This window comes from Meles meles, chromosome 18, assembly GCF_922984935.1.
Source record: "Meles meles chromosome 18, mMelMel3.1 paternal haplotype, whole genome shotgun sequence".
Taxonomy (NCBI): Eukaryota; Metazoa; Chordata; class Mammalia; order Carnivora; family Mustelidae; genus Meles; species Meles meles.
Genome location: NC_060083.1, coordinates 26274519 through 26288457, shown reverse-complemented (window position 1 = coordinate 26288457; position 13939 = coordinate 26274519). Strand labels below are relative to the sequence as shown.

The window sequence follows — 13939 nt, the reverse complement described above, 5'->3', positions numbered from 1 at the left end:
GGGATGTGGGACCATCCACTGGAGTTTCCAAATGGTGAAGGCTTAGCAAACTGATCACATTTGCCCCCTCCCTCCAGGTGAGGATTCTACATATGCCTTCTTTCAGGTGCCCTCTATGGCTGGCCTCCTCCAAGTTTCCACCAGCAGGGGATCGTAGCACCATGTACAGCTGAGCACCATGTACAGCTCCTCTCATCAAATAGCGATCAGGGAACACATTTCAAAGGCCATGATATGTAAGAGTGGACAAAGACATGACGTTAAACAGAAGAACATCCCTATAACATGCAAGCAGCAGGACTGATAGGAAAAAAATAAAGAAATATTAAAGCAGCAGATTAATTTACTAACAAGTAAAACCACCTGACCAAGTGAACTAAAGTATTATCCCAGGCTTTAATACATTTACATGATCAACCAGTAAGGCCTGCCAAGGCATCCAATATGGACTACAAAGGTATAAAAGTCAAGGGAGGGGTGCCTGAGTGGCTCAGTCAGTCAAGTGTCTGACTTTGGCTCAGCTCATGATCCCAGGGTCCTGGGATCAAGTCCCATATCCTGCTCCCTGCTCATCGGAGAGCCTGCTTCTCCCTCTACACCTCCCCTCCTGCTCGTGATCTCCTTCTCATGCTCTCTCTAATAAATAAATAAAATTTGTATTTAAAAAAAAAAGGCATCAGCCTTTGGCTGAGTTCATGATATTGGGGTCCTGGGATCAAGCCTGTGTCATGGGGCTCCCTGCTCAGTGGGGAACCTGTTTCTCCCTCTGCTTCTGCCTCTCCAACCCCAGCTCATGTTCTCTCTTGCACTCTCTCTCTTAAATAAAAAAAAATTTTAAAGTTAAAAAATTGAAGTCGAGGGAGACAGCCTTTGCCCTGGGTCTCCCCATAAATTAACATTCTATCCTGCTGAGAACATCCCCCATCACGCCTTGGAAAGGCATTTTGTCCCGGAATTCTCAATAAGACATCCCACCAGAATAGATGAATTATTTCCCACCAATGGGAGCCCATCGTCCTGCAGCAAGCCAGGGCTGCTGAAATGCACTATACCCAGAACAGAACATGCCCCCATTGAGAGAGGGGAGCATCTGGTCTGGTGTGTCCCACCCCCAGTCCATCTCCTTATTTCTGCCTGTTGCCTTCCCCAGCCAACATGTATGGCATGCACAACCAGGTCAAATTTCTAAAGCTACAGCCACAATAACATCTAAGGATCAGGCCACAAATGTAATTTAGAAGGACAAGACTTTCCCACACAATTACCTTTCTTTCACCCTTAGACTTCTGCTGCTCCTAGGGTGTCCAGTCATGAGACAGATTCCTAATATAAACACCTTCCTACAGTGGGCCCACTTGTATGCCCAATGAAAGAACTACTTCAGTTATCGGGTATATGAGCAGCTGCCCCCTTCTAGCTCATCAGGATTATCACTACTCCAAGGAAAGAATTAAGAAGTCCAAAAGCAGTATGTGAAAAAAGAACAAGCTGGACTAGTCCTCTTAATTCATCTGATATTATTAACACAACTCCAGAAACCGGGACTATGGCACCCACTATCATTAACACTGGACATTCTTTTCCTGAGACTCAAACTACATGGACAGCCCATCAAAATGACCAAAAGGGCCCTTAAAAAATGCCATTTGAGCCACAGGTGACTGGGCTCAGAGTTGAGATATAGTCATAGGACTCAACCTGGGTTATGGACATTCGAGCACTGAATCACCTGGCACCCCTATGTCGGGAACAGAAAAATCACTCTAAACAGAACCAACCCAGCGGTACCAGAAATATGGATGTCACTGAAACTAGCTGGTCATTCTGTCACACTAAAGGACGGCAGCTAGTTTGACACTGACTGGTCCCATTGCCCAGATATTTTTTGGGAAGCCCCAAATGGAGCCCAGTGGTTTGGTGGCACAGATCTTTGGCCACGGTTTCCGCCTGTGTGTCTGGGCCACTGCACCTGGCTTTCCCTGGACACAAGGGAGAATCGGCCCCATCAGAGCAGCAATTACCAACCTCCTTCTCCTCAAGGCCAGAGGGGCATGTCCTGTTTTCCACTGGTCATTTGGCTGCCATGTTTGTACCTTCCAGTGGCCTGGAGGACATTGAAACCCACACGGAAGCCCTTACTAAATTCACCCAGCAAGCCCTACCTGACAGCCAGTAAGGGAAAAGCCTGCCCTTACTAAACACTAAAATATCTCTAATGAGAAAAGCAGTCCCCCAACATAGGATCACCTGGAGATTATCACTGCCTCACAAGGAGGCACCCAGGCCATCATCCAAACAGAAGGCTGGGCATTTATACCTGAGAAATCTGCTAATGTACCATCTTTATTAAATCACATAAAGAAACAACTAAATATCCTGAGTTATTCAACCCCCAACCTAGAGGACCTAATAAATCAATGATTCAGGTCATGGAGCTCTTAATTTTAAAAATCACGACTTATTTTGGGAATCATTATCTTCCTCTGTGTTTTTTCTTGCTTGTGTCTAAACTGTTGTTGTGGCACCTGCCTCCAGTGTGGCCAGAGTCACCCAACAAGCCACCTCCCTGCTAATAAAACCCTTGCAGACTGCTCAGGGCACATTGCAAAAGAGGGCTACGTGTAATTACAGGAGCCAGCCCCAAGAGGCAGAGCATTGAAGGAGGTCATCCAGAGGGTATGACCGCCCTTTGATCCAGGAGCTGGACCCAGGCAGTTGGAGGCTCCTCCCCCCTCTCCTGACCTTGGTCTCAAGGCATATTCTTGCACTCTGCCTGCCTACCTGCCCTAAAAGCTGCTTCAGGGACACAGACTTGAGACAGTAATGTGTTGCTGAGACCATCCGGACATGCAGGACTAGATATACCATCTGGTAGACATGACTGAACCCGGTTAAGGCCTCTGTATAAACTTTGAGGATTCTGACAGGAGGGTGTGAAGATCTGCTCCTTGTGCAGCCCCCCAGGACGAGCCTCATGGGCAAGTCCCCTGGCTTCTTAAAACTGCCACCTACCAATCTGTTGGGCACTGCCTCTTTCTTGGGTCTGTCCTTGCTCCCCATGTCCAAGGGCCAATTTCAGATTTCACCCAGGAAACTCCCAAGGTCAGGAACCACCAGGGTGCAAGAAGAGGTTGTCGCCAGAAGAAGCCACCGGCCACTGGACGCTGCTGGCCGTCCTGCCCTGAGGAGCTGAGCGCTGGAGATGCTGGGGAAGAGCTGCTCCGCGCAGACGCCGGAGCGGAAACCCGCGCATGCGCCTGTGCAGCCGCCGGCCAAGGGAGCCTCCAGAGCCCGCCGCACAAGCCCCGGACTACCGGAAGCCGGACCTCTTTTCCTCCTATGGTGTCTCTCTTGCTCCCTCTACTGACGAAGCTTAACAGCATGCCCCGCCGGCAAAGGACACATTGAAAGAACCCAGATCTGTTTACAGGCTGGGCAGTGAATGGAAACCTTGGTCAGGAGACCAGCTCAGCGAGTCTTCAGGGAGAGAGTAAAGCCAAATAAAAAACCATCACAGATCCTTCAGGAAAAGACCTACAACCTAGATTGAAACAAAACACGTAGCTGCACAGAGAAGAAAGCAGAGGGCGAGAGACAGGTGAGAGGTCTGATGATTTTGCTGTCCTTCCAGTCGCCGGGATGCATCCCCGTCCTTTGATTCTAGAAGACTCCTCTGTCTCTGTTTAATAAATGCCTCCTCTTTTGTCAGCTTAAACTAGCTGGAGCTGGCTTTAAGCCCTGCAACAAAGTCATCCAGGCCAGCAATAATAGGTCACCGAATTAAAATCTCAGTTAATCATTTTTTCATTGCCAGAGCCATAGGTTACAGTTGCTTGCACCTGCAGTAATCTTACCCTGTCGGGTTTTCGGAAGCACTCTTCCTTAGGGGCAAATACTATAATTAAACAAGTTAAAATCCTTTTCCCTCAGAGTCATTACTGCTCTCTAAGTGGTGTCGCTAGATTTCATCTGGGCCCTGTTGTCCATTTTCCCTGGACATTTCCTCAGATTCCTCATTAGTATTAAGTTCTTGTAAAACGTACCAATTGATATTTTAGAGCAAGGCTGTAAAGACTTCCTTGTTAGTCTTATACTTCATTTTATTGAACATACTGTCATGCAGGCGATTAGTAAAATCCATCTGATCTAATAATTTGGGCAGGTTTTCTACCATCATTCTCATAAACAGTGAGACACAGCCTCACTGCTTCTAATCATTCACCCACATGATGCTTCGAGGGGGAGCTGTTCCTGCTGTAGCTTGTCTATTCAGTTCTTGGATGTGGGCTTCTTGGTGTTAGTACCCCACTTGATGGAGTCAAGTCATCAGCCACAGTCTTCAACTACCGTAGTTACTGGATTATTTGGCTTTTAACATAGTCAATGGTAAGGAACATTCCACCCATGGGGGTTCTTTCCAGATGTTTCCATCAGCTCTGTTTGGTCCCCAGGTCTCCAGGAAGTTTCTCTCTCTCTCTCCCTCATTGCTCCTCCTCCCACTTGTGCTCTCTCTCTCCCTCAAAATAAATAAATACAATCTTTAAAAACAAAACAGAGAGGGGCGCCTGGGTGGCTCAGTGGGTTAAGCCTCTGCCTTCAGCTCAGGTCATGATCTCAGGGTCCTGGGATGGAGCCTCACGTCGGGCTCTCTGCTCAGCGGGGAGCCTGCTTCCCCCTCTCTCTCTGCCTGACTCTCTGCCTACTTGTGATCTCTCTCTGTCAAATAAATAAATAAAATCTCTAAAAAAAAAAAAAACAAAAACAGAGGCACCTGGATGGCTCAGTCAATTAAGCATCTGCCTTTAGCTCAGGTCATGATCTCAAGGTCCTGGATTGAGCCCTGCATTGCGCTCCCTGCTCAGCAGGTAGCCTGCTTCTTCCTCTCTTCCCCTTGTGCTCTCTCTTGCTATCTCTATCACTATCTCTGTCTCCTTCTCTTTCAAATAACTAAAATCTTTAAAACAAACAAAACCAGCGCACTTGCAGGCCTGCCAAGCAAAAGAACCAATGGAAGTTTGGCACACTAGAGAGAGAAAACCAAGAGAAGGGGTTCAACCTCCCCCTCCACTAATGTGGGCCTACCCACAAATGAGGGTAAACTGTAATCAGCCAAAACTGAGGAAGTTCATGTGGCGGGTCTCCAATGACAGGGGCATAACTGACTGATGGTCCCAGCACAACACCCCAAAATCTGTTGCTGTGTTCCATGGCTCACATCAAAGCCAGGCTTCCCACAGGCCACTCCCACTCAATTGCTGGGTGCAGCAAGGATAGTAAATTGGGGCTCATTCTTGTGATATGGGGGACTCCCCTAGTGGGTGGCCTTGGGTAGAGGACTCTCCAGTGGCCTTGCTGAGCTTTTCTTAGAACTGGACTGACACCAAAGATGCCTCCACCCCGCCTCACTCCCTCCCATCTCTCCTCTGCTCAGGTCAGACCTGTGTTGCAGTCTGCCAGCTCTTCTGGCCTTCTGCAGAGCTCTCCCCATTTTCTCTCAGGCCTTTTTCCCCTCGTACATGTCTTCTCCCTATCTCAAGTACCCATGCTAACACGCATGAGTTTGCTCTTTTGGGGACAGTCTCAAAATAGGTCTCTTCCCCACCCCAGCACTGGTGCAGAAGAGCAGGGGAGAAGGAGGGGCATGGATGTGCAACAGACAAGCCACCTGTCAAAGAAAAATTGCACCAGAGTTCAACAGGCAAGGACGACTTTATTCAAGACTATTGCAATAGAGGAGAGAGAGATTGAACTCCACTTCAAGTACAACAGGGGCATGTGGGGATTTCTAGGCAATGGGCAGGATGAGGAATTGGATGGAAAATTACTAAGAAGGACTTGGTTAAGAAGCAAGGGCCAGGGGGAGCAATGTGATTGGATACCAAGAGTGGGGGGCTTCTCAATAAACCAGTTTAATGGGATTCTTTGCTAAAACTGAGCTGGGCAGGCCAAAGACAGACCAAGGATGACACCTCATTGAAAAGAGGGCTCAGAGGAGTCTGACTGAAGTTCGGGCAAGGGGGGAGTCCTTGCCTCACCCTGAGCCAAAACTCCAGCCCACCAGCCAGCCAATTCTGGAGGGTTGGCCAGGGAGGGGGCTTGGAATTGAATGTCAATTGAAGTTTAAAACAAACAGGACTGGGTCTGAACTAAAATGAAATGGTTTTCATAACGGATAGCTATTGCAAAGTTTCAGAATTGGACTGGGAATTGTTACAGGAGCCAGCCCTTTGTCCCCACGGGTCAGAGCACAGCTGATAGCACCACCAGACACAGCGGGCACTCAGGAAACGAGATTGAAAGAAATCCCAAGCATGGCCTGAGCAGGCTCCTCAGGAAAGCATTTCCCGTGTGGCAGGAAGAATAATGTCCTCCAATGTGTTCAATGACTGCTGCGAGCTGCTGGACACTGCAGCGGGGGGAATCGGGTTTCAGGAGCCCTGAGAACGAGCGCCATCTAGTGGGCAGAACGCATAAACACAGAGCCCAGATGAAACGTGAGCTTGCAGGGCCAGCGGAGGCTCCGAAGGCTTGAAGGGACAGTAATGGCCCACCTGAAGAGTGCTTATGCGTCCTACAGCACTTGCCCCACAGGCAGAAAACGTTCCACCTCCACAAAGGCTCTGGGGAATCGGTGATCCCCCAGATCCTAGGAAGAAGGCTTGAACCCAGGAACCAGCCAAATCGTGGGGTGCGGAAGGCGTGGGGGCGGGGAGGTGGGAGCAGTCTGTGTCAAAGATGCAGCTTCACTTGCCCTGATGGGGGCGCCACAGACAGAACCGGAAACTCCTGAGAAATGGGGCTCCCGTGATGAACCTCACAGCCAGGTGTGACCACCACAACCCAGGATGCTGCAGGCGTGGGCTCCGGGACAGCACCTCCAGACAGGGCAGGGCAAACAAAGGGAGTGAAACACACCTTCCTGAGTGTGTCCTTGTGCATCTAGAACCCCACGCTCCGGAATTTACCTTCACAGTGAAGTGAGCACATCCATGCAAATCGCCATCAAATTTAGGTTCCAAACTGCAATTGGATTCTGATGCTTTAACTGAAATGGGGATAATAGCACCTCCCTCCGTGGGGAGCTTGGGGGCCTAAATGTGATAATATAGTCAGTCCTGCTCCAACACTTGTTTTGAAAACGGAAATTGGACCCGATGCAATTGATATACTAGGGGGACATTAGAGTCTTACCCAAGCTGCATGTTTGATTATGCAACTCATCCACCTAAAGTACTAGGTGAACTGGGAAAACCGCTCCTGGCTGAATCGAGCTGCATCGGAGCACACAGACCTGGCACACACCCCACACATCTGCCAGCGACCCCTGCAGACCACCTGTCCTGAGCCTGTGCTCCCGCTGTCCATCTGACTGCAGGGAACTCTCCTTCCACCTCTTCACAAGAACCCACACGCCTGCTTCCACAATCTAACCTCAGGTCTGTGACAAAGGAAAAAGCCCTGTCATAGTATTTATTTCTTAAGCTTTTAACATGTGTAAAACTATGCTACCATTTTCATTAAACTTTTTATTTGCATGTGTCACTGGCAATGTTTTTGAGTCTGTGTCCCAAGCCCCACTTCCCATAAGCCTTGTGCTTGCAGTTTTGCTGGGTGTTGTGATTTTTTAGGAACTAGGACGTTATGTTACAGAACTGAGTGTGTAAGTAAAACGCCCAGCTGTTGTTATGATCATAGTAACAATTATTATTGAACCTCCGATGCTTGAATAACACTAGCCCCTTTTTTTTCAAAGTTCTTTCCCAATTATGGATCGACTTCATCCTCATGCTTTGCTTGTGGGTTATTTTTCTGGTTGTACATAAAAGAAAACACAAACCCAGAGAAGTAACTTGCCCAAGATCACAACACCAAGTCTTAGCTGAAAAAGACCTGTTCCTTGTCTTCAAATTTCTTAAGAAAAAAAAAAGTGCAGATATTACTTGTAAAACCTACATTCAAATATTGCAAAGCAAAATGTACATCAGAGCAGGGCCATCTGGGAGTCAAAGGTGGCTAGGAGAGAGGGCAGTTCATCACAAAAGAACCCTTGAAGAGGAGACTTGGGAATGTGGAAAAAGCGGGTAGAAGGAGGAAAACTGTAGGACAGAGACAAATCAGTGGATAGCAGGGTCTCAAACTCAAATGCCAACAGGGGCCATGCACAAAACGGTAATGGATGAAACACTCCAGGTATAAACGGTAGAGAATGGTGGGGACTGTAGTGACTCAGGTGTCACAGGAGGAGTAGCCTCTGGGAATTGCTGACCAATTTGTGCCATGCCTACGGAGTGGATCCAATATCTGATTTTTTAGGAGAAACAGAAAAACTCAGATTTTATATGAAACTTCTGGGTTGGGATTTTTTTTTTTTTTTTTTCATTTTCATTGTGGTCTCAACATCAACCGTTTTCTAAACACTGGCAACCAATTCAAGTATTCTAGAATACTCTTCAGGCCGAAGTCACACACATAGAGATATGGCCGTACAGATATGCCAGTATTCAACATCTGATGAGAGATGAGGCTCAGGGCTTGGGGCAAGCAAAGAACTCTGAACGATGATGGACACAAAATATGTTATTTATTGTCAATTTCTGCAAAGACACATTTAAGCAACAAAATATACATTTGTCGACCTTTTAGAATTTGTTTTATACATTAACAAATACAATGTGCTACCAAAGCAATAAATTAAATGTACATTATTTACATTACATAGGCAGTCGGGGTCTACGAATCACCTCCTCAAGAGGAAAGAAAGAAAAGTCATCAGCACACGGGTCATCATTTCCGAGCTACACGTCTTAAGTTCTATCACACAAAGGGATCTCTTCACACTAGAACATCAGCACTCCCCGGGCTGGAGCGGAGAAGGGAGACGCCCATGACAGGAGCACTGGCATACATGCTAAGGAGCGGGAAGGAGGAACTGACCGTTCCAAGTGGAAATTTTACAAAATCAAAGATGATGGCCTTTCAATTCCAGTCTTCCAGCCAAACACCCTTTCCCAGTGCCGCTAAGGCACAGGACAGAACCATTGTCCCAACAGCCTCTCACTAGGCAGGGCTCCACCATCCTTGGCCCTGGTGGGGGCGGTCTCCTTTCTCCCAAAGGGGCAGATGGTCCGACTGAAAGGAGGGAGATATGGGGTTGGGGTGGGCAAGGGGCAGTAGTAAAACAGACAGCAGAGCTTTTAATGTTCCTTGGCAGCCTTGACAGACGCCACTGACCCACTCTCACCTTGGAAAAAGGGAGCTAGAGTTATGGGGAGGAGCCGTGGGTCCCCTGCCAGCCACCTACCTGACCCTGGCCGTTCCCCAATAACAACCTGTCTCTGTTGACTCAGAATCAAATGAGGAAGGTAGTGTTTGCATTGGCACCTTAACCAGTCAGTGCAAGAAAGTGACTCTGGCTCTCGTCCCACATCAGCACAGGAGCCTATACTTTTATTAACGACCCTTGTTTAAAGATCAGGGAGAAGAGTTTTCTTTTACCACTTTTCTTCTGAACTTGAGATGGGGAAACTGAGGGCTTGCTAACTCCTCTCTTCCCTGGCCTCCACCCCCATTACAGACCAGAGCTGAAGAACTGAGATTACCAGGAATGGTCCACTAAAATCTTTCTTTGCTCAAGCTGCATCCAAAACCCCAGCACCCTCCCTGGAAAACTGAGCACATAAAATGAAGAGACTGACATCCCACCCTGACCGCAGACAGCTCCCAACTGGTGCCTAGGCACTAGCTGGCCAGCTCCTCCGAAACTCAGGACCCCAGCAAGCGCAGCCACCCATTCTACCAACCATGTAGGTGGAGCTGAAGAATGGGCTGGGCTGTGGGCTCCAATCCCAGCTTTGCCACTCACTGGCTCTGCGACCCCCAGTGAGCCAGGTCCCCTCACTGGGGCCAAGGTTTCTCAGCAGGATGAGAGTATGGATGGATTAGATGTCAAAAGAGGCCCGAAAGCCTTAGACATCAAGATGATACCAACAAGGCTGAAACCATACAACAGTTTCCACTCATATTTCATTCATTCATTCGTTTCCCTTCATTAGAAACTCTAGTTCCAACCTTCTCTCTCAAGCCCATTCTGTATCTGTAGTTAAATAAGCATCACTGAGCAGAGGCATCTGGGTGCCCTGCAAAGCCTGACCAGTGCAGCTTTCCGTGAGTCAGGCCCTTCCCAGAGGCAGAGACACGTCCAGGAAACACTTCTCCTGTGTCCTGATCACAAGCAGAGTGCCTCAAATACCAGCATGAGCACCATCAGGATGAGTCTGGTCCCAGGGACTAAGAAGACTTGAGCAAATCTTTGAGCCCCAAGACTGGGCGCTGCAATAAAAGGAAACTTTGGGCCAGAGCAGATGCAAGAGGATACGGGGGAAGCAGCCTTCATGAACTCAAGCTGTCCACCCTATGGTCCAGAGGGTGACATAAGACTGCCCACTCCCTGTCCTCCTCCTCCCCCTCAGCCCTAGGACCTCAGGGGCTGCTCATGTGTACTCTAGGAGCCATAGATGGGCTGGGCTTTCTAAAGAAGGTAAAACAGGTCCCAGAGAGGGGGACATTTCAGACTCTGCCCAGTGCACCCCCAGTAGCTAAGAGACGGTAGAGACCACTTCTCAGGTCTGTTTTGTAGGGAGCATGTCTGTGCCTCCTGGTGTCCCTGGACACTCAGCCATCCTGGCTCGGAGGTGGGGTCACAGCCCTCCCAGTGGGTGGGGGCTGCAGAAGGCGCAGCCGGAGCAGCAGAGGAAAGCAGGTATGAGGTTCCCAAGGCACGTATGAGAACAGGGTGGGGATAACCAGGAAACTCCAGAGGACCCCCAGACCACAACACAATACAACCACCAAGCAGCTGTAAATACCAGCTACCCGAGAAACAAGCCAGAACCTGGAATAGTTGGGCTTTTCTTGTTTTTTTTTTCTTTTAAATGCAGTTTGACCTTTTAAGTTCCTTCAGCAAGCCAGCCAACAGAACACTGCCAGAATCTGCAGACCTCATTCCAGCAGTGGGTGCTGCTACAGTGATTTTCAATAAAACCTAAACAGACGTTTGTTGACCTTCTCACTGGAAGAAATTTTACCGGACTAGTATTTTAAATAAACACATTTCCCAAATAGTGTGAGGGGACAGGCCCACCCAGCCTGCAAACAGGATCCCGCCATGTCCACACGAGTGAGAGACAAAGGATCAAGGTTTTGCTCTAAGGGCAAAGCAATGGGGAAACTGTCACATCAGTCAAAAACAAGTATGACATTGACTTGGGATTGCTTTGACTTTGGAATAGGCCCAGATCCCAATGCAGATGAAACAGATGGTAGACATCTGTGTCACCTGCTCCCAGAAGCAGGGGCCCAGCCTAAGGCCCCGGGGCTATCCCGTGTCACAGGGCCCCATGCACCCGAAGTGCCAGCACCCACAGGGTTCTGTGGAGGACACCCCGCCTTACCCTCCACCGGGGGCCAGGCTGCAGAAGCGACTTTCCGCCCTGCAGACAAGGATGGATGAGACGCAGGGAAAGGGGGAGCTTCTCCCGAGAGTGAGCTGGCTCTGGCCAAGGGGGCAGGCAGCAGGCAGCCTCTGAGCTGCCTCCAGCTGGGGCCCATGTCATAAAAATCCCGCCAACGTGACCACCGCCTCCAGACCCACGGTTGAAGGGGATCGGGGGACCAACCAGGCCAAAGGGCACAGCAGTTAGAAAGAGCCCCAAGGTAGCCCTGGGCCCACCACAGACACCAAGAGTAGAAATCCCAGAGGGACGTCATTCCTTCCTCACGCCTACATGCTGCGTCCACACATCAACCGAGGTGGACAGGTCAGCCCCCCGCCTCACCTCCCCAGCTCTGACCTCAGTGGTGGGCTCAGGCAACTCTTCCACGAGCCTCCACCACCAGCGGGGGCCTAATCCCCACCCAGCCAAGGCCCCAGAGCACAGCTCCGCCAGCTTGTTCTTCCTCAATTCCTTCCTGCTCGGGGGCTGCCCATCCCTCCTTGGGGAAAACACCCAGTCCGAGGGGAAAGACCCGCCCAGGGCTTGTCCCACAGCAACGACACGGGGCCACCTCCACACACACACACAGCTCTGTCTCGCCTCTGCTGCCGGCACCCAGGATGCACTGGCCACAGGCCCAGAGGCAGTGCCAGGCCCGAAGTCAGCAGGTGGGCAAGAAAGCAGCCCCCAGCACAGAAGCACACAGGTGTGGGAGCAACACTGCTGATTCCTGTCACAACATCATGGAGGATGGCTACAAATCTTGGTTCTGCCACCTCTAAATGGATTCACTGTGCCTGCCACGTCCAGGGCACAGGCTGCCCCCCTCCCCGTGCAGCATTATGCTGGCGGCCCCCGTGCCCCACCTTGCCGCTCTCTGCCCCACTGGTCCCTGACTAAGTCCCCAGGGCCCAGATTCCCCCCAAGCCCAACTCTTTCCTCTGTGCACAAAACAAGATGACGGATGGGCCAGACACACATCACACGGGCGGTCAGGAGCAGGAGGAGACTGGAGGGAGGAGGCCTTGTCCAGAGAAGGAGAGTGCTCACAGGGTGTCTTGGCTAGGGGACAGGTAGGGCGGTGGCCAGATCGGGATATGGGGACAGACGGCTGGTCTGATGGGCAGGTGGCCGGTGGGGCAGCAGGGCTGTGACAGTCAAGAGTCGTGGATGGCACCCCCAAACTGCTGGGAAAGGGCCTTCTCCAAGACAGAATCAGGGCTTCCCTGGAGGAGAGAAGGAGGGAGAGGATGACCAAACACGGCATAAGGAAGGGAAGGAGAACTTGTCCCATGGCTTCAGTCCCCTGAAAGGGCTTGGGACATGAGGGGCCAAAGATAAGGGTGCCAGACATCAGGCAGCGTGAGCAACTGGGCATAAACAGCGATGTGGTGAACAGAGCGGGGTGAAGGTGAATGTCAGAATCCCCACTGTCTCTTCTGCTTTTTCATAGATCGGGTTTATACAAAGTGGGTGGGACTCTGGCCCCCACTTGGCTGCAGCTGTGACTCGGGCCCCTCAGTGGGGAGAGGGCTGGGAAGACAAATGGCTCTCTAGTAACTTTACCAGCAGGGGGTCAGGCCTTGGTGGGGACAAACTGGAACCAGGCCCAACTGTGCTGAAAACCACGCACTCCCGCAGTGGAGGAGCCCCCCTCGGGTCATCCCACACGATGCTGAGGGACTGGGACATCTCTGAACATGCGGGGAGGACACATTTCAGGCCAGAGCCCTGGCTGAAGATACAAGGAGGGAAAGGCTACCAAGAACAAGGAGACAAGGGGACAAATGGAGGAATCCCCAGTCCGAGGGAGGAAGGTGAGGTCTGGGCTACGGCCTGTCTGTCTACTGGAAGTGGTCCCCTCCCAGGGCAGGGAGACCGGCTCAGTGAGTCTGGACAGATCGTACCTGGCAACCCTTCCCACCCGCACCCGAGGCTGTCTGCTGTCTTCCTCCACCCAGACCTGGGCCCCATCCCAGAGGCTTCAGGGAGGAGGTGAGCGGTCCTCCCCAGCTCAGGATCCCTTGGGTTAGTAGACCACGAGTACTCTGATCTTAACGTGGACACACCTCCCCTCGTGGCCACAGCAGGACAAACACTTGACCCACCTTTGACAAGCGAAGGACTCCTCTTTCACATTAGTGACCCTGTTTCAAGAAAAACCCATACAAGAGTTTTAAATACCTAGACAACATAATCCCCACCGACTGAAGCTTCTGTGTGCTCAGCTAGCAGCTCTCTGGTGAGCTAAGGAAGGGACGTGAGGCCCCAGGAGCCAAGAGTTCCCAACTCACACCTGCATGTGTCTGAGGGTGTGACGCTAACACAGGAGGTGTGGCAGAGCTGGCCAGCACCCCTAGGCCATGTACCATGCATGGTACATGCCTGTACCGTGTGGGGACTGCGGCATCACCGCCGGATCTGACCAGAACTTTCCTTCTCCCAGT

At 50.6% G+C, this 13939-nt stretch overlaps 1 protein-coding gene across 8 annotated transcripts in view; it reads right to left on the bottom strand.

Moving 5' to 3' along the window:
- Positions 1-8559: 8559 nt before the first annotated feature.
- RAP1GAP2 (RAP1 GTPase activating protein 2) overlaps positions 8560-13939 on the bottom strand; it is a 241140-nt gene continuing 235760 nt past the window's right edge. For all 8 annotated transcript variants that reach the window (XM_045986019.1, XM_045986018.1, XM_045986020.1 and 5 more), the window contains 2 exons: positions 13601-13639; positions 8560-12718 (listed from right to left, as the gene is read on the bottom strand). In XM_045986019.1, coding sequence (XP_045841975.1) covers positions 13631-13639 — 9 coding nt within the window. In that variant the 3' untranslated portion in view covers positions 8560-12718; positions 13601-13630. The remainder of the gene's footprint in view (positions 12719-13600; positions 13640-13939) is intronic.